The sequence below is a fragment of the Mauremys reevesii genome, linkage group 23, assembly GCF_016161935.1.
Source record: "Mauremys reevesii isolate NIE-2019 linkage group 23, ASM1616193v1, whole genome shotgun sequence".
Lineage (NCBI taxonomy): Eukaryota > Metazoa > Chordata > Testudines > Geoemydidae > Mauremys > Mauremys reevesii.
Window position 1 is genome coordinate 12,344,192 of NC_052645.1, and position 22,613 is coordinate 12,366,804.

General features: G+C 52.3%; 1 protein-coding gene and 1 long non-coding RNA gene across 2 annotated transcripts; one reads left to right on the top strand and one right to left on the bottom strand.

The window, feature by feature from the left end:
• Positions 1–1,700: 1,700 nt before the first annotated feature.
• LOC120389031 lies at positions 1,701–6,682 on the bottom strand. The gene is made up of 3 exons (XR_005590719.1): positions 6,508–6,682; positions 3,383–3,462; positions 1,701–1,953 (listed from the first exon to the last, which is right to left on the bottom strand). It is a non-coding gene; the product is annotated as an uncharacterized LOC120389031 (long non-coding RNA).
• Positions 6,588–21,115, top strand: CATSPER4 (cation channel sperm associated 4). Its single transcript, XM_039511169.1, has 11 exons — positions 6,588–6,803; positions 7,187–7,270; positions 9,098–9,241; positions 11,338–11,439; positions 13,174–13,271; positions 14,486–14,606; positions 15,454–15,587; positions 16,359–16,551; positions 18,315–18,529; positions 19,317–19,479; positions 19,754–21,115. The coding sequence occupies exons 1-11, from the start codon at positions 6,717–6,719 to the stop codon at positions 19,868–19,870; spliced, it is 1,458 nt and encodes a 485-aa protein (XP_039367103.1). The 5' UTR covers positions 6,588–6,716; the 3' UTR covers positions 19,871–21,115.
• Positions 21,116–22,613: the final 1,498 nt, after the last annotated feature.

Consider the following 22,613-nt stretch of genomic DNA (forward strand, 5'->3'; position numbering starts at 1 on the left):
CAGGCACTATCCCCAGCATTGCCAGCTCTTGTGATTTTTTATTTCCCCGCGAGACTCTCGATAGTTGCTGTTTTGATTAAAACCTTAGTTCCCGGCCGCAAAGTTACGACACTGCCAGAAACTGCCTCCGGTGCCGTCCTCTAGCCGCCACAGATCTCCTGCCATCGATATCCGCCACCTGTATCAATCTTGTAACCACGGTTACGTGGGCAAAGACAATTAATTGCCCCTTCAGTATGCAGCTGCGGGTCTTGTTAACGCAGCCGCGGCAGGGGAGGAATTAGATATAATTATATGCCTGGGTGGCGTCCCAGCTGCAGTGGCAGGGGGGCCCTGCCGGAGCTAGCAGTCTGTCGGCATTTCCCGGCTTGTCGGGGATCAAACGTTGTCTGAAACATCTTTACCCTGGGCAGCGTGGCTCAGTGGGGAGACCGGCTTCCTGGGGGAGCTGCAGCCGCGGTCACGGGAGGCACAAGCTCGGACCAGGGGGCAGAGCAGTGAGTGGGAAGAATATTGGGTAGGTTTGGCCAACCCAAAGTCTACCAGAGCCTGAGCCAAAGCACTTGGGAGTCAATAAGGATCATTCCATTGACCTCCATGGAGCAGGCCCATAAGGATGAGTCGAGGGTGAGGGGGTGGGGAGGTTCCTTTGTTGTTTGAGTCGTTTTAGGGCAGGTGAAAGGAGCTGGTTTGAAAACCCAGGGCCCACGGCCTTTGTGATTCCACAGCTCAGGTTAGACAAGTGCTAGGGTGACTCAGCCCTGCCCTCTCGAGGGGCGAGGAAGGAGTTCGATCTCCAAACCTGTTCAGTCCATCTGCTGGGACTGCCAACAGGCCGGCAAAATAGATGCTAAGGACATGGCTGTCGTGATCCTGACTGAGACCCACCAAACTCATTTCACACAGGCCGCCAAGCCATCAGTGAAGAGCGACATCTTTCCCTGGGTTGGCTTTGACTCAGCAATCAGGTAAGGAAAGACCTTTGTCGCTAATTTCCTGAGCCCCCTTCCAATCTCTATGCATCCGATAGGCAATTCCTGGCTGGCCGAGACTAAAGGGAAAATGACCCCAGCATCAAAAGACCTTGATGGCCTTTCTCCAGCCAAGGGCTTAAAATGTGTCATGGTCGCTTTGTTATTGACCAATCATACTTTAGAGGGGGGACGACCCTGATCCCTAAAGTGCTGTTATTTGTACCAGCGTAAATGCGACTCCTTCGCCCAGTCGAGATTGCTATGCAAAAAATCTGTGCATGTGTCGAATGAAGCCAGTTCTCTCACCCCAGCGAGAATCGGCTTGTATTGGGTACAGTGAGTTCGGTCCACAACCTAAGACAAAAACCATCTGCAGCGCCTTTGGGGCTGCTATATGCTCTCCTTTACTGCCCCCTAGTGGAATTCTGGCTTGATACCAATTGATAATTGATAAAGGACCATCTTTCCTAACCGAAATAATTGTGGATAAGGAAATATTTGGAAGGGGTTTATCGAGTCAGGACAGATTTGCCTTTTCTCTCCTCAACTCTTCCCTGTGGTGGTGTTGGGAGGGCAGAACCTGAATAAGGGAAAATAAATGATGACAGCAGGACCCAGCAGAGAACAGCATCCCAGTGTGCCAGGCGCTGTACGTGTGCATAGCAAGAGACAAGACGGATGAAGGAAGGATCTTGATCTCCATTTTATAGACTGGGAACTGTGGCATATAGAGATAAACAACTTGTCTCAGGTCACACATAGTCTGTGGCAGAGCCAGGAAATGAGCCCAGGTCCCCGGCAGTTGTCTAACCATGAGATCTTCCTTGCCATTTGGACAAAATATGGCTTTGTGCTGTTGTGATGGGAAAAAGTGCTTTCAAAGTTGGTTATGTGAGGAATAACAAGGCTGCTCCTTCTCACCGTGCTGCTGAAGGACTCACTGGAAGAGTCAGAGATGTGTGTTGGTGGTTCTTGCTGCCTGTAATTGTAGGGATGGGGATTATTCTTTAACAAAAGCCTGTTCCTTCCAACTCGTTGGCAGGTGTTTGAGTGAACTGGATGCAGAGCAAAACACTCTGATTTCATCCAGATAAGCCCTTCCCCATCATGGCTAATCAGGGTTCACATCCTGGGTAGCCGTGATGGCACAAGCCCATTAGTTCTCCAGTCCTGCATGGAGTGTCCCTGGAAGAAGAAAGGGGCAGTGTGGGATGGCATCAGGGAGCGGGGCGTGTGTGAGAAAAGGATGCCCACTCCTCCCTATCCTCAGCCTCACTCCTTCCCTTCCCTGGCCTCTGGGGATTTAACTCTCCATGCAGGCGGTGGCTGGTTCTAGGACTCATACAGAGGGGGCTCACTGGAGCATAAGAACGGCCATACTGGGTCAGACCAATGGTCCATCTAGCCCATCTCCTGGCACTGGCCACTGCCAGATGCTTGAGAGGGAATGAAGAGAACAGGGCAATTATTGGAGTGATCCATCTCCGGTTGTCCAGTTCCAGCTTTGGACTGTTAGCAGTTTAGGGACACCCAAAGCATGGGGTTTGTGTCTGTTAGCCAGGCTGAAGCAGGCTCATCCACCTCTGTCTCTGGCCTCCTGGCCACTAGAGGGAAACAGAGCGCCACACGGAGTGGGTGTGGCTTACACCAGCCAATGACTGGCTGGGGGCGTGTGGTCTCCGAGATACATATGGGATCCTGAGGTCGATGTCACCGGCTTAGTTGAAAGGGGGCTGCTGGCGATGGCAGCATGGCAGGCACTGGACGGGGACAGGGGACAGGCCCTTTGCAGAGGGACGAGGTCACTCCAAGCATTTTGTGGCCCTTGGGCAAAGGATGCTACAAAACACGTCTCACCACGTTGACTTGGTCACTGAGCATTTTATTGCACAGCCTGGGAACCCAGGCATGGACCAGCCAGCACCCCATTGTGCTCCATCGCAAATTCCCTGGGGCAGAGGCTGCCTCTTGCTCTGTGTCTGTACAGCTCCCAGGACAATGGGGCTGGGTTCCTGAGCCAGGCCTCTAGGTAGGGTTACCAGAGAGCAACTGTGAAAAAAAATTTTCACTGGGGCCCGAACCCGCTCTCGGCGGCCCTGGCTGCGGGGCTGAGGTGACTGAGCAAATACATTGGGCGGAGTATTTAGTTAGCAGCACAGAGTAGCTGTCCCCGCTGCATTACTAGCTGGAGTATCAGCAGCACCAACGGGCGGGTTAGTTTGGGTCTAATACACCACCTGACTCGAGCTAGAGATTGTTAGGTGTGGACGGGAGTCGGGTTAAGGGCAGCACTCGAGTTCTACCTCGCGCTAACGCTGCAGCAAAGACCAGTCCAGAGAGGGGCCTGGTGAACATGCGCAAGCATTAGAAGCTGAGCGTGGACCGAAGCCAGATCACCGGAGCCCCACCTGTCTGAACATGCAGGGCATAAAAAATCCAGGTTTGAATGTTCCAGCTGGACTTAATCTCTGATAACAAGTCTTTGAATCTGCAGGAAGCAAAGGAAATGCAGCCTATGCTATGATCCAAACCCTGAAAAGGCTTCTGTTCGGTGAGGAAAGCATCCCACCTCCATTCTCCCCTGCAACCAATCACACCAATTCAGATCTTCCTTGAGAGGAGGGGGCAAATTCCAGTCTCTACCCCCCTGGTGGGGATCCAATTACAGTCCCTGTTTGTCCCCCCTCCTCCCATGCAGGGACCCCCAATTTCCTTTGGCTGGGAAGTCTCTGCTCTCTCTTACCCACACAGCACATGAGCCAGTGCCACCAGGGGTCAAGTTCTTGGCAGACTCCCCTGCGCTTCACCATCCAGGACCAGATTCTTTGTCCACCATGTCGGAGCACCATTTTGCCCGGCCGCAACTCTGTCTGGCTGGAGGGTGGCTGGGCCAAATCTGAGGGGCATTGTCAGCCCATGCACCAAGCTGCAAGACCACTCACTGCAGTGTGGCCTGATCACCCTCCATCTGTACAGAGGGGTGGACGGGTGACATTTCAGTGGCATTGGGCCCATGCACACAGAGCAAGGCTCTGGATTACTCTGGCAGCAGCTGGACTGAGTTACCACGGGACGACGGCTGAAAAGTGGTCGCAGCAGGGACTCCATGGCCAGTGGAACTTTGAGCAAGTGTAAAGACCACGGTGGGGGGGGAAGAGGGGGCGTTTGCTCCCCCTAATTGGCACAACTCCCCCCCCACCTTCCCCTCCCTCTGCTGTCCCGTGGGGAATGCACTGGAAAAGAACTAGGTAAGGTAATAACCCAGCGCGAGTGGGTCTCTCTGCTGTCCCCTCTTTCCAGCGGGGTTGGGCTGAGAACCGGCCGTGCCCCGTTCCTCGGCCTTCCGCTGGCCTCTGCTGGGACAAAAGGGCAATTGCAGGCCCAACCAAAGCGGGCGCGATTACGGGCAGAAAAATGAAAATGGAGGGAAATAACCTACTGGTAGAGGTTCGACCACCCCAAGGGGACCGGGTCCTGGCAGGGGTGTTGACTCAGAGCCACTGAACCCAACTTTAAACCCACTTCAGGCTAGGGGGTGTGGTAGCATCCCTAGTTCCAGCACCCAGGGCCGCCCGGGGGTGGGGGCAAGTGGGGCAATTTTCCCTGGGCCCCACGGGGGCCTCCACGAGAATATAGTATTGCAAGTTTTTTTTATGGAAGGGCCCCCCCAAAGTGCTTTGCCCCAGGCCCCCTGAATCCTCTGGGCGACCCTGCTAGCACTTATGGGTCCTGGGAGCTGAGTCTATGAATTAGAGGTCTAGTCGGGCATCGGGTGAGGCGTGGATGCTGGTAGACGGGGTGGGGGGGGCAGGTTGGACGGGGCTGATATTGATACAAGAATTTATTGTTAGGACAGGACACTGGCAGAAGGCAGTGGCTCCAGCTGGAATTTGGCCACGGCACCAGGGATATCCCCCTTTGCCTTGCGGAAAATGTCATGGGATCGTTAATGACAAGCAGACGAGCCCTCATCTGAAAGGGGGCTACTGGAGGGGCCATCTACGCCTCACGCTGCGGCGTTGGCTTAGTGCTGGGTCAGCGGCTGACCCATCCCGGGATTCCCCGAGCCACGTCTCTGGCCAGGCTTGAGGAATCTGGCAAGGTCACATCCTAAAGGGGCAGGACCGTGGGCCCCGGCCCTTCTCGGGGGACCTTGTCAATATGCTAAAGTGCCAAGTTTGGGGAAGCCACCTGTGTGACACTGAATGCAAATTATGTCATGAGATGATTTGCATATTTGCCAGTAGTTTGCATATGGCCTGTAACTTTATTAGTATTAGTTTTTGAATGGTGTGGATTGATTGCTGGTGAAGCGCATTAGCTGATAGCTCTGGCGGGGGCACCATCCCCTGTCATCCATTACCCCCTTCTCAGTTCATTTTCAGACCCTGTCCTATGTGTCCTCCACCAGCCTCAGTCCCCCCACGCAGTCCCACGAGCCTCTGTCCCCTGTTCATTCCCCCCACCCTGTCTCCCCATCAGCCTCCATCCCTTTCATTCACCAGAAGGCAAATCAGAAGAACCCCAATTATTATTTTTAAAAAAGTCCTGATTTTTAAGCCAATCTCATGATTTTTTTGGGGGAGGGCTGGGGGGAGCTTGACTCATGGTTTTTGGATGCTTGGGGTCAGTGTTCATAAAACCAGGTAGAAGGAACAAAAGCCTCCCTAATCACCTTGTATAATCTCATCCTAGAGCCGCCTCCTTCTAGACTCTTGTAAATATCTTTGGACATGTGTGATGTTGCATGAAACAGTAGTGAGAAAGTTACTCATGGTAGGAGAAGGATGGCCCAGTGGTCTAGGACTTGGCACCCTGAGTTCAAGTCCCTGTTGTACCACAGACTTCTTGTGTGACCTTGGGCAAGTCACTTAGCTGCTCCGTGTCTCAGTTTCCCCATCTCTACAATGGGGATAACAGCACCGCCCTACCTCCCAGGGCGCTGTGCGAGTGTGAGGCACTCCGATACTAGGGTAATGGCAGTAATACCTGGCACGTTTCCCTTGTTTTAGTGGCACAAATAAAACCCGGCATTGACAGCGATTCAGGCTTGGGCCTCATTTTACCCGGTGTTAATAGCCAAAGCAGCAGCACTTCTTAAGGCCGTGTCCACCCACACATTCTAGGGGCACAGCGTCCCCTAGTGTGGATGCAGTCACGCTGGCATAAATGGGCTTATCCCAGAATCGCTATTCCTGGGCGGGAAGGGGGCTGAGCTGTACCGTCCTAAGGCATCTTTATACCAGAGTAAACTCCACACTAGGCCCTGCTAGTTCCTGCTCTAACTAGAACAGAAAAAGTCCCATCCCCTAACCGACAAAGTTAGACTGGTCCGCCCATGTGAAGTGCCAGGCCTAAAGGGCAGAGAGCAGTGCTAAAGTCTGCGGCCTCCAAGGAAGCTAATTCTTCTCTCCTTTACTCTGGGGTCAATCAGGAGTGACTCCACTTGAGTCACTGACGTTACTTTGGTTTAAAAGGCAGGGGATGAGACCAGATTCCGGCTCCCCCTGCCCAGCTCCCCTCTTCTCCAGACCTGCTCCTGGTTTCTGGCTCTTTTTTTCAGCTCTTCTTTCCTTCTCTCTCCGTCCCCAGCAGCCAGCTCCAGCGTCTGACCGCCCTCCCTAGCCGCTTTGCTCCTCTCTCCCCTGCCAGGACGGGAGGGAGCGGTGACCGCGGAGAGAGCAGGCCGGTGATGACATGCTCGGCAGGACGCTTCCATTGGGTTAGAACCGTGATGTCATAATGCCGGTGGCTGACATCAGGCAAGGAGGTGCAACTCCGAGGCACCATGCTGGAGCTGAGATGGCTGCTTATCTGGGGTCCCGCCTGGTGAGCGAAAGGGGCGGGCGCCCTTGGCCTGGGGGACAGAGGGGTTTGCAGCCCATTCCCCTTAGGGACCAGCACTCTGCCCACACACCCCATACCATCCCTCTTGTGCCTGGCACCACAGAGGCCCTCCTCTTCCAGATGTGTTTTCTTCCTGCACATTACAGATGTGCACAGCTGGAAGCCCATGCTGGACCCTGCCTCACTGCCCTGCCTGCCCTCTGGCCTGTCCCCCAGTGCATGGGAAGCCCACGATGGGGTGGGTGTGTAACCCCTGGCAAGCTAGGATGGGTTTGTGGGCGTGAAGGATGACTGGGGCCCAAAGATGGGGTGGGGGTAAGCTGGGGGTGAGGAAAGGGCGTGTGTGACCGCATGTCTCCTACCAGTGGAGGCGCCACACCATGCACAAGGAGAAGGAAGCCAAGAAAGCAGAGGTGAAGATCAACTGCAGAGACATCATATGCGTCCAGGTACACGCTGCCCCCTTCCCCTGCGGGACGCTGGCTGTGGCTCGATCCAAAGCACACTGCACTGGGATTGGGCCCACAGGCGTGCGGGAGAGCAGGACTGGGAGACGGCCTACTCTCGCTGCTCCCCATGTTAAGTGGCTCTGACAGCTCATGGTGATGATTAACCATCTGTTCCTCTAGCCCCTTTTGCCTGCAGAGCTCCAACCCTTGATAGAGGTGGGACACCCCCATTTTACAGATGGGGAAACTGAGGTCCAGTGGAGGGAAAGTGACTTGGCCGAGGTCACTTAGCACATCGGTTGCAGAGCTGGGACTGGAACTCAGGATTCCCAGCAGCCGGGCCCTGCTCTAACCCCTACACCAGACTGCCTCCTGTTTCAGTGCTCGATGTTGACAGCAAGTTGAGCCTCTCCATCGTTTACAAGGTCTGGGATGTGCCAAGGAGCCTGTTTGTGGGAGAAGACGCTGTACTGGGTGCATCCGGGCCTTTATCCTGATCCTTTTCTCTTTAGCTGAGCGTCCTGTATTGGTACTGACAAAGGGAACTCACCCACCATATGGGGCTACATCTTCACGTGCCCACAGCTGGAGCCAGGTTTTCAAAGGAGCTCAGCACCCATCATACTGGGATCTTTGGGGAACCGGGCCATTGCCTTCCTGCTGTGACGTGAGACCCCAGGAGGAGACGCTGTCTGTGGGGATTGAACCCAGAACCTCTGGCTCGCAGCCCCTAGTGCCTGAGCAAACAGAGGCAGCTCCATTGAATGACACTCTATAGCCTGTGTGTGGTCCAGCGACTTGAGGGCAGAGAGGACCCACAGTGTGTTAGCCCAGGGGTTATACTGTGGTGAGCTGGTGGGAGAAACGTGGCGAACTGTATTCCATTGGCACATGCGGGTCTGTCCACGCTGGGGCAGTTTTGCTGGCGTTTCAGACCGGAAGAAAACAGGGGGAGGTGAAGGAGGCGGGGCGGGGAGGGGGAGATTCAGACCTTTTCTGAACAAAGTATTTCAATTTGTTGTTTGGAAACGAATTTTCGTTTTGAATATTTTGTTTGTATCGTATTAATATAATGTGGGGAGGAATCATCCCTGGACTAGTGCCTGATTGAGCCGCATGTGGTGATGAGTCCGTCCTGTGCGAGGCGCCAGCCAATCCGCAAGCCAGGAGCTGGTCAGGTGACTCTCAGGGCAGGTATATAAGCCTCACAGGCGAATGAGCCGGCCAGTCTGGCCAACGTCGTTGTGTGGTGAGGAACTGTCCCCTGCCTGATAGTGGTGACGGACTCCACAGGCCTCAGCCTGCTCTGGCACCAGCTCCAGCCTCGTTCCCAGTCCTGCCCTTGCGCCAATCCATCTTCCAACCTTACGCTTGCCTTGTTCTGACCCCACTTTTGACTCTTGGGTCTGACCTCTGGCTCCAGTTCCCAGACCGACTATCAACGCACCAACTAGTAGGCCCGTCTTTCACTGGTCCAACCACTAGGCCTTGACCCGCCACGTCATGGTTTCTGACAAGGAGAGTTCTGCAAGACAACATTTTAAAAAGGTTGAAATTGAAATAACAATGTTTTGATCGACCCAAAATGATTTTTCTTTTAATGTGGATTTTTCCCTTGTGGAGAATTTTGAAATTTTCAGGTTCCGTTGCTATTAGAAACCCTTGGTGAAATGGAATTTCCCTCCTCCCCACACCCCTTTGCTCCCCACCTGCAACACAATAGGAAAGAAGAGTTGCTCAGAACTGGGACTGGAATTTCTTCCTGCAAACGGCTGGCTCGTCCCACTTCCACTCTGGCAGTGACGCAGCTCTCTGTTTCCCCCCTAGGATAACTGGGACGTGGAGGAGTTTGTCTCAAAGGTGTGCATGGGCAGGTTTCTCAATCATCCCGCCTTTAAAATCACGCTTGCCGCGCTCATCATCGGCAACGCGCTCATCATTGCTAGCCGGACGGAGACGGAGGTCGAAGAGGTACGTTTGCAATGTCTGAATCGGTCCAACACGCAGCAAACTCTGAGCAAAGGGAAAGCACAAGCTCAGACTCCGCCGCCTCAGGACTTAGATCGGGGCCCTGTTGCGCTAGGTGCTGTACGTATACATCGTGAGGGCTGCTACCCTAAAGAGCTATTTTCATTTCCATGCTTCCGCTCCTCTTTTCCTTTTCTCCTATTCTTCTTCCCACGTTGGTTATATTTAGTGCTTTGCTAAAGACCTTATGGGCCATTCCAATTAGAGAGAGAAAAGACCCAGTGGGCCAATCCTTGTTCAGACAGCGACGAGAGGGCAAAGGCAGATCAAAGGTCCCTTAATCCTGGGATGGCTGGGTGCAAAGTCAGTGCCTCAGCTTCAGGCTACTTAAGATGAAGTCAGCAGTTAACAGCCCAATACAATGGCTGGGGACCACTGGGGAAAGGAAGGCCTGGCTCTGTCCTCTTTCCCCTGGCAGCCTGGAGGGGATGAGTGTAGAAGCTGCCATGCTGGCTCTGTGCCACAAGTGGATCTCTCCACAGTGGCGTGATTTACCCATGCCAGCTGTGTGGCACTGCACTCCAGCTAGTGCAGGATTGTTTCCTCCCAGTAATTTTCTCATGCATTATGCTTGTTGCTTTCCAAATTCCCGAGCGATACGGCTCCCATTTGTTCATTAGTCTGGACGCACCGGTTGCTGTCCCCCGAGTTAAGGCTGAGTGAGTTTTGCACTTCAAGCAAGGCCTCTGTGATGTAGGGAGAATGCAGCGTGTTCTGCCCACTCCCTCTTTGAGGACTGGATGGATTTTCCGAGCACCTGCAAGTAGATCGTTTAATTAGTTTATGAAAATGTATTTGTATTGAGGCAGCACTGGGGAACCTCAATCCAGGGGCAGGGCTCCTTTGTGCTAGATGTGGTACAGACATTGACTGAAAGAAGGTCTCTGCCCCAGATTGGTTATAATCCCCCAGGAGCTGATTCCACCGCTGAGTAGATTTCACTGTGAACGTTTCCCCCCACTACTATTCAGTTCTAGACAAATCCATGCTGATTGTTACTTGTCACCTTATTATCTTCTAGGTGTCTGCAAATTGTTTTCTTAATTATTTGCTCCATTATCTTTCTGGTTACTGAAGTTAAGCTAACTGGTCTGCTTACTGGTCCCCGGGTTGTCCTTATTTCCCTTTTTATAGATGGACACTATATTTGTCTTTTTCCAGTCCTCTGGAATCTCACCCAACTTCCATGAATTGCTAATGGCTCAGGTATCTCCTCAGTCAGCTCCTTGAGTATTCAGTTGCCTCATAGCCACATTCTTCTCTATAGGCCAAGCTCTCTCTGGCTGGACTACAGCTCTCATGATGTAGCATGGCCAGGCACTCCCATGATGCACTGCTTCCTCTCCCCAAGAGAGGAGACTGCGGTGCATCATGGGAACTGTAGTCTGACCAGGGAACCTGTCCCATGGAGGAGAAATGGGAGCATGAGACACTGAAACTACAACTCCCATGAGGCAACACAGCAGTATTTCCAAACACAACTATTTTAGTTTTCAGCCCAAATATTTCGGCATTTGAATTTCTGCCCCCCAAAAATCAAAGTTTTCCAAAGGAAAAAAAAGTTGCTTTGACCCTCTTACTCGTTCTGTGATTTCTTTTCTTTTTTTAAATTAATCTGTTGTCTTTCCTATTGCCAGAGGTTTTTCCTCACCTGTATTTTTTTCTTGCCCTCTCCTTTTACTATTACCTTTTATTCAGTTGACTGTAGCTCTTTTCTTTGTCTCTCTATTATACCTTTTCTCCTTCTGTCCATCATCCCCACCCCTCTGTCCACGTCCCTCCTCCTGGCCCCGATTCAGCCAGCCACTTAAGCACGTAAGTAATCGCCTCCCTATTCAGCAAAGCACTTACGTGTGTGCTGAACTTCAAACATGTGGGTAAACCCCATTGAATTCAAGCCCACCCCTAAGCACTTTGCTGAACTGAAACTGCCACGACTGATTTTGGTTTTGATTGCAGTTGAACAGTGTGAGGAAGACACAAGCAGAGTCCTCTGGGGACATGGCTGAGTTTGGTTTTTCTTCTGTTTTCTCTTGTAGAAATACTATGGGTTGTTCTCTGCCATCGATAACATTGTCCTGACTGTCCTTACCTGTGAGGTGCTTCTCAACTGGTACTATGGATTCTGGCTGTACTGGAAGGTAAGCGCTAAGCACGGCTGTTTAGATCCAATATTTCCTGGGCCATTAGCCACATTCCTGTTATTTTTCCATTCCCGTTCCCAGGGTCCCATTGCAACTCTTCCAGGCCCCTCTCCAAAGCCTACAATGTTGTTCCTCGAATTGTACCTCTTATCTGAGCTGCCCCGCCAGGCTTTGCACAGGTCTCAGCGTTCCGCAACATGCAGGGCCGGTGTAACCACTAGGTGAACCAGGCGGCCGCCTAGGGTGCCAAGATTCAGGGGTGCCAAAAAGTGGTGCCCCCCAATTTTTATTTACACTATTGCTTCCGGCGGGGGGACGGGCCACTCGCAGCTGCGTTAGCATCTACCTCTGCGGGCGTCCTCTGCAACAGCAGACCCCGCCTCCTCCCTCCGCTGCGCCCCACATCACTGCCCACCCCCCGCCAGCCCGGAGCCGCCTCCTCCCCGAGCCTCCGGGCTGCCACATCGTTTCCTAACCTGCTGCTGTTCAAGGGCTGACGGCTGCAGTCCATGATCATCGTTAAGAGACCAAAAATAATCAACGCCCTATATTTGATTGGATCTGGTCTACCAATCAAAGTATCCTAAGCAGGGGACGTGGTTAAAGCAGCCAATTGGGAATGAGGACTCTTGGGTTCAACTCTTGGTTATCAAATCACTCGGACCTTGGACAAGTTACTTTGCCTCTCTGTGACTCAGTTTCCCTGTCTGGGTCTAATAATCCTTACCTACAACAAAGGGGCTTAATTATGCTTTGGGATGAAAGGAACAATATAAGCACTAAGTATATGCCAGATTATTGCTTGATTATAATGGCATATGTTTTAGAGGCTTTGCAGTAAAACTAACACGGATTAAGAGCCTGCTCCTTCTCCTCTTAAAGTCAGTGAGAATGTTACCACTGATTTTCAGAGTTAAATGACTAAAAGCATACGTGACAGGCTATTCATATCTGTGTGGAACCATGAATAACGTCTCTGGGCCGTGCCAAGGGCCTTCTGGAATAGAATTGGCTTTAAAAGAAACAAAACCAGTCCAGGTTTCAAAGCTAGACACTTACTTACCTAGGGCCCAATTCTCCACGGTCCAGCACCTTGTGTAGTCGTTTGTGTAGTGCAAAGTGGATGTGGCAGCACTATCACTCGGTGTCAGTGGTGTCGCACATCCACTTTGCACTGACGTAAAGGACTCCATCAGGTGTAGGACAGCAGAGAATCAGCCTATGCATATTTTTCATCCATCAGACCTCAGAACACTGAAAGGTGGGTAAGGAGCACTAACCTCATTTAACAACTGAGGAACCTGAGGCCCAGCGAGAGTAAGCGTCTTGTCCAACATCACATAGTCAGACTACGACTGAGCCGGGAATAGAATGTAAAATCCTTCACATTCTTGATCTGGCGGTGAGTGGTAAAGTCAGATTTCAGAGATGTCTTTATGGGTCAGATCCTCAGCTGATATAAGAATTGTCCCATTGATTTCAATGGAGCGACGCTGATTCACACCCGCTAAGGATCTGGCCCTTCTTATTGGCAGGTTTCAAGCTGAGCTGCACCCCCTCCCTCTGTTCTCACATTAGTACCATGTATTATATGTATTACGGTAGCTCCTAGAGGCCCCAATCTGGGATCAGGGCTCTGTTGTGCAATGTGCAGTGTCACTGCTCCTAGGGCCCGTGCTGACCAGCCCTGCTTGTCCTCTGCTTCTCAGGGTGGGGTTTTCTCTTCCGCAGGACGGTTGGAACGTCGTCAATTTTTTTATCGTGGCGTATCTCTGCGTGGGGCCTTTCATCCCTGTGCTGAACAACCAAAAGATTTTCTGGGTCCTCAGGTAGGGAAAGGGCTACTTTGTCTTATAGCGTGTCTTGCTGTTGTTATTGGTTTGTTGACAAGATCTTGGTAAAACACAGATCAGTTTTTAGTGTTTGCCAGACACTTGGCAATGCTTCAGTTCTGTCGGGTTGTTGATGTTTGGCTTCCGGGACTGAGCAGTTGAAACCTGCAGGACTGCAGCAAGGTGTGCGTCAGATAGTTGTGTTCGGAATTTTGACTTGTTTCTATTCATTGTGGGGGAAAAAGTGATGCTGCCTCCATGGCTGACTCTGCCCAGCGACTAGTGATGATATCTCTGGCCCTCTCCCCCGGCCAATGGGAGCTGCGGGGGGCGGAGCCTGCAGCAGACATGGCTGGCAGCGTGTCTGCATGCGTCTGTCCTCCGCAGGCCTCAGTGGGGAGGTTCTCGGGCCGCAGAGGGCCAGGACTTTGAGACCCCTGAGTTAGAGGTATAGCTGCAGCATGTGTAGACGTACCTATTGGCTCAAAGGTGGACCCAATTGCTTGACTACACACCCGTTTTGTTCTTAAAAATGTTCAAGAGTCCAAATAGCCAAACTTAGCTGAATTTCTTGTCTTAAGAAAACCAGTACAATATGGAAAGGAGACCAGACAGCAAGTGTGAAAAATCGGGACAGGCGGTGGGGGGTAATAGGAACCTATATAAGAAAAAGACCCCAAAATCAGGACATCTGCTCACCTATAAAATCGGGACATCTGGTCACCCTAGGGGAGGCTACACTTGAAACGCTACAATAGTACCGCTGCAGTGCTTCAGTATACTGCGACAGGAGCATTCATTACTGTCACTGTAATTAATCCACCTGCCTGAGGCGGTAGCTAGGTTAAGAGAAGAATTCTTCCATCGACCTAGCGCTGTCTACGCTAGGGGTTAGGTCGGCTTAACTGCGTCGCTCAGGGGTGTGGATTTTTCACACCCCTGAGCGACGTAGCGGGGCGACTTAACTTTTGAGTGTCGACCGGGCCTTAGTGACAGAGATGGGTGCGGAACCCAGAACTCCTGGCTGTCAGATTTCGGCTCTCACTCCTGTGCTGAGCTATGCTCTCCTTGCTGGGCTGAGCAGTGGCAGGAGCTGCTTGGAGGCTGGAAGGCCCGAAAGATTCTTCGAAGAAGATTCTTCCAAGTCACGTGGGCCTGGCATCATCTCCCTCCCGGCACAAGCTGCTCACGACTCCTCTGTCTCCTCTCAGGGTGATGAGGCTGATGCAGGTCTGCACGCTGGTCGAGGGGCTGGCCAGGATGATCCGGGTGATCCTCCAGTCCATCCCAGACATGGCCAATATCATGGCCCTGCTCTTTGTCATCATGCTGGTGAGACAGTCAAGCCCTTTGGGTGGGGCCCGGTATAAAACTGGAGTTCTCCCTCCTTCCTTCTCTTTCCACTTCCCTTCTTCTCCTCTCTCTTTCCGCTTCTCCTTTTCTTCCACTTCCTCCTGTTCCCTTCCCCTCCCCAGTGGGCCTTCTCACAAACAGCGGCGGGAGCTGGCCCGTTGGTGGATGGCATCGAAGAGCCTCCATCTTAACCTGGAGGAGTAAATGGGAGATCCACAGGCGCTGCCTTCCTCCTTGCCCCAAGGGTGCCCCGCCCCTGCTCCGCCCCTTCCCCCCAAACCCCACCCCACCTCTTCCCACTCAGTTCCATCCCGTCCCCCCTTCCCTCCCAGTGTCTCCTGCATGCCCCGGAACAGCTGATTGTGGCAGGTGGGTGGTGCCGGGAGGGAGGGGGAGGAGTTGATTGGTGGGCGGCGAAAGGGAGGCACTGGAGGGGAGGGGAAAAAGGGGAAGCTGGCTGCCGGTGGGTGCTAAGCACCCACTCATTTTTTTCCATGGGTGCTCCAGCCCTGGAGCACCCACGGAGTCGGCGCCTATGGGGAGATCTGGTTAGGGATCTCTGAGCTGCCTTTGGACTCTACCGGGTGTAGAGCAAGGTACCAGCTGGATGGCGAAAGGGTGTAGATCCTCCTAGAACAAGCCCAGAGTCCAAGGAGGGAGAGAGGGGAACCTAGTTCCGGAAGCGCCCACCTGCTTCCAAGCCCTGGTCTGCGAGGGGTTTGTTTTACGGTACATTTTGGGGCTGCTCATTTTAGCTGGCTGAGGCTGACCATGGGTCTCGGGCGGGAGCTGGCCAGAGCTTCCGGCCAGCGCTGTCTCTCTGCAGGTCTTCTCAGTGTTCGGAGTGACACTCTTTGGAAATCTGGTCCCGATGCACTTTGGAAATCTAGGGGTGGCTTTGTATTCGCTCTTCATCTGCCTCACGCAGGATGGATGGCTGAACATATACCAGATCTTTGAGTGAGTGAACCTGTTAGGTTTCAGACGCACCCCCACATTCAGCATAGGGAACCAAGCCCCCCCAACAGCATACTCTTGCAAGAGGAGTGCACCCCAACTGACACACACGCACAAGCAAACAGCACAACGCTCTCCTCCTCCCCGCAATGCACAGACACACCCAGAGATAGCTAATGCGTGCACACGAACACACCCACAAGCAGGTAGTGTAACCCATGTTAGGAGAGCGAGTGTGGGTCTTTGGGCTCCTTCCATCTCAGAGGATAAGAGCCTACTACAAGTACCAGCTAACCACGTCCCTCCTTTAGCTCAGGTGGTAGAAACTGATGCTGTTTATGCTAGAGATTTGGGGTTCAGGCTCTGCTGGTGACCCATGGCAGTGGATTGTTATGTAGACAGAAGCAAGCCTCTGCGATCAAACCCTTTCCTTTGTCCTAATTATTTCAAGCCAATTTGAGAGGGTCTTTAATTGTGATCCGAGCAAGGGACAACGCCTGGGGCATTTGGGCAGAAGTTGGAAGTCTGACCCCGCCAGGTGGGGCCTTGGATGGCCTGCTTTTCCTTCCACATGGGGGGGGGGGTGAGAGGGAAATGGGGGTGGTTCCCCCTGCTTGGGGCTCAGAGAGAGATTGGCAGGACTGCTCCCCTTCTCCTGATTTGGGGCACAGAGGCAGGAAGGGTGGGACTCCCCTCTCCATAAGTCTCTGAAGGCTTCACAGGAAGGTTTTGCTGATCACCCCCCCATGAATGAATTCCTTCTGTCCCTGTCAGGGAAGAGGGGATCACCCTGAAAATAGGGGGTGCCCTTTACTTTTTCATCTTCATCACGGGCGGGGCCTTTATCTGCACCAACCTGCTGGTGGCCGTGGTGACGTCAAACCTGGAGCAGACAATGCTCGCCTACGCTGAGGAGAAGCAGAAAAGAGACCAGCTCCTCCACCCCGACAAGTACGTGGACCGGGAGGTAAGTGGTGGACGCAGCCAGTGTGATGGCTGAATCCTGAGGCTTTTGTTCAGGTTTTGCTCCCACTAGGAGTTATACCTGAGTAAGGTCAGCGTGAACATTGATGAAGGAAGAACCTCAAGATCTGGCCCTAGAGCATTAAAGCAAAGCGCTGTAGCTTGAAAAAAATTCAAAGATCCTGTATTTTAGGGTGAGCTACAGACCCAAACACAAATGCCCCCAAATCAACATTTGGAAATGCTGCCATGGTGCCTCATGGGAGCTGTAGTTCAGTTGCTGTTTGTTCCCATTCACTTCTATGGGTTGGGCTCTCCAGCCAGACTACATCTCCCATGATGCACTGCCTCTTCTCTCCAGAAGGGGAGCCTGTGGTGCATCATGGGAGGTGTAATCTGACCAAGGAGCCCCTTTTTTTACCAGCTGTACTATAGTCTCCTATTGGGGTTTGCACTCCTGTGCTGAGAGCCAACAGGAGGTCTAGGCACTCCACTGAAGATCTGTTTTGGAGGCTTGAGGGTACGTCTACACTACAAGAAGAATCGACCAGCGGCAGCAAGTCTCAGAGCCTGGGTCACCTGACTCAGACTCCTGGAGCTTGTGCCAGGGGCTAAAAACAGCAGTGTAGATGACCAGGTTTGGGTCTGAAACCCTCCCACTTCACTGGGTTTCAGAGCCTGGAATCCAGCCCGAGTGGGAAAGGCTAAACACAACTGTTTTTAGTCCTGGAGCACAACTGGAGTCAGCTGACCCAGGCTCTGAGACTTGCTCCCCCGGGCCCTTTTTTTTGTTAGCGTAGACATACCCTTAGGGACATACCCTGGAACCTGCACAGGGGTTAATTTCAACCAGAAAGAGCCTTTATGACACCACGGCAGTGGTTGAGCACAAACCAGTCCCTTCTCTGATCTCATCAACAAAGGTACCAAACAGAGCTGAGCCAAGTTCTGGAATTTCTGTCCCAGGGGAAATGCCGATATGCCAAGATTTGCTTGAGTCCCAAATCGCGAGGACATGTCGAAACCCCGACGCTTTGCTCAGGATGAAATATTCTGAAAAATTTCCACTTGACATTTTCAATCGAAATTAAACGCATCAGCCGGCTGAAAGAGAAATGTCTAATTTTGGTTCATTGAACTAACTCAAAACCCTTTATTTCGAGCCAGTTTGACATTAAACTGCTGTGCCCTATTGTGGCGCATTGCTTCATGGGATTTATATTTCGGGTGCCCAATACCCCCATTCTTCACCACTGGCCAGATCCCTGGCTGAACTAAATGTCTTACGATGCACCATGTGATTCCTGTGATGCACCACACAGCTGGCTTAGAGGGGAGTCCATCTTATCATCCCTCAAAGAGCCCAGTCCGCTGGAGAGAATACGCCACAATAGGGGTGTTTAATGTTGCAACTGGCTTGAAAAGAAAAATTTGGGATCAGTTCAGTAAAATGAAATACTCCGAGGTTGAACCAACTTGGATTTTTCCTGACAAAATCAAAAAAAAATTTCAGCAAAATTGACATTTTCCTGTGGAAAATGTCAATTTTGCTGAAATTTTTTTGATTTTGGAAAAAATGTTGATGTTTGTGGAAACTGCATTTTCTATTGGAAAATTCCATGAGCAACAGAAGATGGATCACTTGATGGTTCCCTGTTCTGTTCGTTCCCTCTGGGGCACCTGGCATTGACCGCTGTTGGAAGACAGGATACTGGGCTAGATGGATCTTTGGTCTGAACCAGTATGGCCATTCTTATGTTCCTTCAGTCCGATGTTGGGGGTGACGACTCATCTCTGGAGCTCAACCTGGTGCATTTGAAAGCAGTGATGCAGGATACCCCAATGACGCATCGCCAGATGCCGCTGATGTACGGCAACCTGGGCAATCTGACTGAAGCTACCTGTGACGATTTCTGTCTCATCTTGGAAGGGATCCAAGAGAACCTGAAACGATACAAAGAGATCCGGGATGAGCTTAGCACGTAGGTCCTTCCGCGCACGCCCCTCTCCTGTGCTGGGGTTGGGATCTCCCTGGTGGGCAGGGTCAGGTCATTTAGTTATATTTCACTTCATCAAAGCAACACAGGGGAGATGCAGCCACCCAGACTCTAGAGTGGGAGACCTATGTGCTGTGGGGGGAGAGCTGAGTCTGTGATCCTGTGAGTGGCAGGGTGGTGGGGCTTATGGCTCTCAGTTGACAGATCTTCAGGTATTAACATTACACCCTTGAAAGTGCCATGTCTTGGGTTCTGCGGCAGCAGAGTGCTGGTGGAAGAGCATGACTTTGAAACCCAGGGAAGAGAGTTGGTGGGTAAAGGGCAAAGCTCAGAGCCTTGCCCTAGGATGATTAGAGAATTGGAGGATGACAGAAGCACATGGTTTCACTGTCTGTGTGAGAACAGGCCATCAGCATTGGGGTATGGGCTATCGTAACCTTGGGGCAAGAATATAGTAACAGAACAGGCAAAGCTTCCCCAAGCTGCCCCTTACCATCATCCAGGAAAGAGAGCTGGGGGCCATGTGGTGGTGCAGTTTCCTGGGGAAGGAGAATCTGAAGTGGTGGCCTTAAGGCCCTGCTCCCTACTGCCTGGAGGATGGGAGAATGGAAGCCAAGGCCATTTGGGGGGTGGAAGTCCTACAGTGGAGACTTGGAGATGAGTGTGTTTGGCGGTGGAAGCGGATGTTCCCAGAGCTGCAGGAGATGCACTGGAGGTGAATGTACTTGCTGGCAGAAGCTCACTGCTTACTCTCCTGGCTTGGTCCCCACAGAATAGTCAAGGAAGTGAGGTCCATTGCGTTCAATAAAGAACAGGAGGAGGAGAGGGTGCTGCGAAACATCCAGAACACCAACATCTCCGACGGCCTGCTTGGCAACGAGGTGGCTGCTGGGAGGTCTGGAGATATCCTGTCCACGCTGATGACTCTGGAGAAGGTACAGTGTAGAGCCCGATTCTCAGCTGGTGTCAGTGGTGCCTACGCCTTGTGCTGTCTCTCTGCCCTGGGTGAATTTCACTCCCCGTTCAGGGCTATGCACCGACTGATTTCAGCTGCAGTTGAAAATACTGTGGCCCCTTCGCACTAAATGTGCAGCTAGCGTGAGATCCCAAGCCTCTTGGAGGAGGGCAAGGGGCTGCAGGTGTAAAGGCTGCAGTCTGTTTTCTGAACTGGCCATTGCTCATCAGCCATGTTCTTTCTCCCTTTGGTAGGTGAACATGATTGACCCAGAGGATGTCACGTCATCAGGGTACAACAGGGGGGCAGTGAAGCTGGCCTTCTTGAAAGCCCGACGCCATTCTCTTCTTAACCAGTCAGTGCCTCCTTAGCTGTGCCAGAGCGGGACCATGGAGCTGCGAGTGGGAATCTGCCCCCGGACCGTGCAACCGTGGAGCTATTAGTGGAGCTGCGGCATAAATGCTTCTTTTGTAATGGGGGTGGGGGGCGGATTTATTTGCTTTACGGAGGAGACGCTTCTGTCTTTGGGATGCCGAGGAGCGAGTGTGGACAAGGGGTCGGAGCTCCAAGGAGCACGCGCCATGAAATACCAGCTTCTAGTCGGACAAAGCCAGACCTGGAGGAGTGGCGGGAGACAGGGGTGGCTTGGATTAATGCCAGGTCTGTCATGTTTGCTGGGTCCATTGGGATGACTCTGATGTGGCCTGGACTGTCTCTTGGATGGAGACCATGTCCAGCGTATTCATGGTTTGGTGCCTCCAAAGCACAAAGCAAAGAACATCAGGGAGAGAAGAGTTGCTGCAGAGCCTGTGGTCAGAGCATCGTCTCCCACCCTCTTTCCCAGAGCCCCTGTGAGAACAGAGCCCTCCAGGTGGTAAGAGCAGGGATGCAGGATGAAGCATGGGGTGTTCATGCTTGTACCTGTAAAAGGGGCTTCTCTTGCAGCATCAGGGATGGATGCAATGTCTAAATCTGGGAAATGTGTGGTGGAGCAGAAGATGTGTCCATAACGTTGTCCTGGCTGATGCCTCCTCAAGACTCTACCAACAGGCAGTCCAGGACTAGTTTGCACAGGCCATGCCCTATGCAGTGAGTGGAAAAGGGCTGATGAAATTATTTTGCACGTTTAATACCCATTGTCAAGTTCTGGACCATGTTTCCTACCTTGGCTGCTCATGCCGGTGAGTGACACAACAAACAAAATCGTTTGACTTTCCAAAGCCAGGAGGTGCCACATCTGTGTTTCCCACCCAGTGCTCTCCAAACTCCAGTTGCAGAAGGCAACTGCTCTGATTCAGCTGTATCTGCCCCATGTTCGCTGGGCTGGATGCACTCCAGCACTCATGTAGCCTTGCATTAAAATGAGCAGTGTCTGGGGAAAGTAGCTGGTGCCAGCATATTTGAGACTAATACTCGTCAAGAAACACATGGCTCGTGTTGATCAGGTGTGATGCTTGTGCTGGTCTCGGATGAATGATCATAATAAAGAGCATCGAGTGGTGTTTCCGTGGCCGTTATGTTCTGTGACAAAGTTCCTCCTCTACCTTGGTGGGTCCTGCGCCTATTGGCGGGATTTGCTCGCCTCACAGATTCACCCTGTGGGTCGGGAAACAGCCCAGAGACCTTCCCCTCTGGTAGAAGCCACAGTCCAGGTCAATTCCTCCTGTGTTTGATCAGGAGTTGGGAGGTTTGGGGGGAACCCGGGCCTGCCCTCTACTCCGGGTTCCAGCCCAGGGCCCTGTGGACTGCAGCTGTCTAGAGTGCCTCCTGGTACAGTTGCGCAACAACTACAACTCCCTGGGCTACTTCCCCATGGCCTCCTCCGGGCACCTTCTTTATCCTCACCACAGGACCTTCCTCCTGGTGTCTGATAATGCTGGTACTTCGCAATCCTCCAGCAGGATGCCTACTCACTCAGCTTCTTGCATGCCTCTTGCTCCCAGTTCCTCGCACACACTTCCTCTCCTCTGGCTCCCCTTGGGCTGGCTGGAGTGAGCCCTTTTATAGCATCAGAGGGGCCTTAATTAGAGTCAGGTGCTTAACAGCCTCACCTGACTCTTAGCAGGTTAATTGGAGTCAGGTGTTCTCATTAGCCTGGAGCAGCCCCTGCTCTGGTCACTCAGGGAACAGAAAACTGCTTATCCAGTGGCCAGTATATCTGCCTTCTACTACTCTGCTCTTCCCAACTGGCCTGGGTCTATCACAGTTTCCATTTCACCTTGTTCAGTGTTTGAGTCTAAGGACTAGTCTACACTTACCAGCCGGGTCGACGCGGTGAGTTCGACTTCTCTGAGTTCGAACTATCGCGTCTAATCTGGACGCGATAGTTCGAACTCCGGAAGCGCCGCGGTCGACTCCGGTACTCCACCACTGCAAAAGGCGGTGGCGGAGTCGACCTTGGAGCCGCGGACTTCGATTCCGCGGCGTCTGGACGGGTGAGTAGTTCGAACTAGGGTACTTCGAATTCAGCTACGCTATTCACGTAGCTGAACTTGCGTACCCTAGTTCGACCCCCGCCCTTAGTGTAGACCTGCCCTAAAGGATGTCTACACTGCAGTCACAGGGTATGTGTGACATTCTATACCTTGGGGGAGCATCCTGTAATCCCCATATTCCTCATTTTTACATAATTGTGATCTCACATATAAAGCAGGCCATGTGAGGTATCCGGGGAAAGGCTTTGATCTGCTGAAAGTCATCTCTCTATCCATATATGTGTGTCATTAATGCATATGAAGTTATGAGAATTGTGTTGTTTGGTTGTCACTAAAACATGCTGTGAGTTGGGGAAGCAGCCAGATATTAGCTCCCCAGAGGCAACAGCAAGGGAAGTAACCAGCATCTGGGCAGGATGAAAAACAACCCGTCAACAACCATTGTCCACCAAGGGAGCTACAATTCAATGGCCCACCTGCATGAGGCCACACCAGGGGAATTGCTCAACCTTGCCTGGGGACGCAGCAATGCCCCCCAGACATGCCTGGACTTGTGCTCCCCAAGCACATGGGACTGAGGCTATAAAACAGAACTCAGTGGCCACATGCTGGGCCTTTCTCCTTCACCCACCTATGCTGCAAGCAACAAGGAGACTGAACAAGACTTGAGACTCCAACA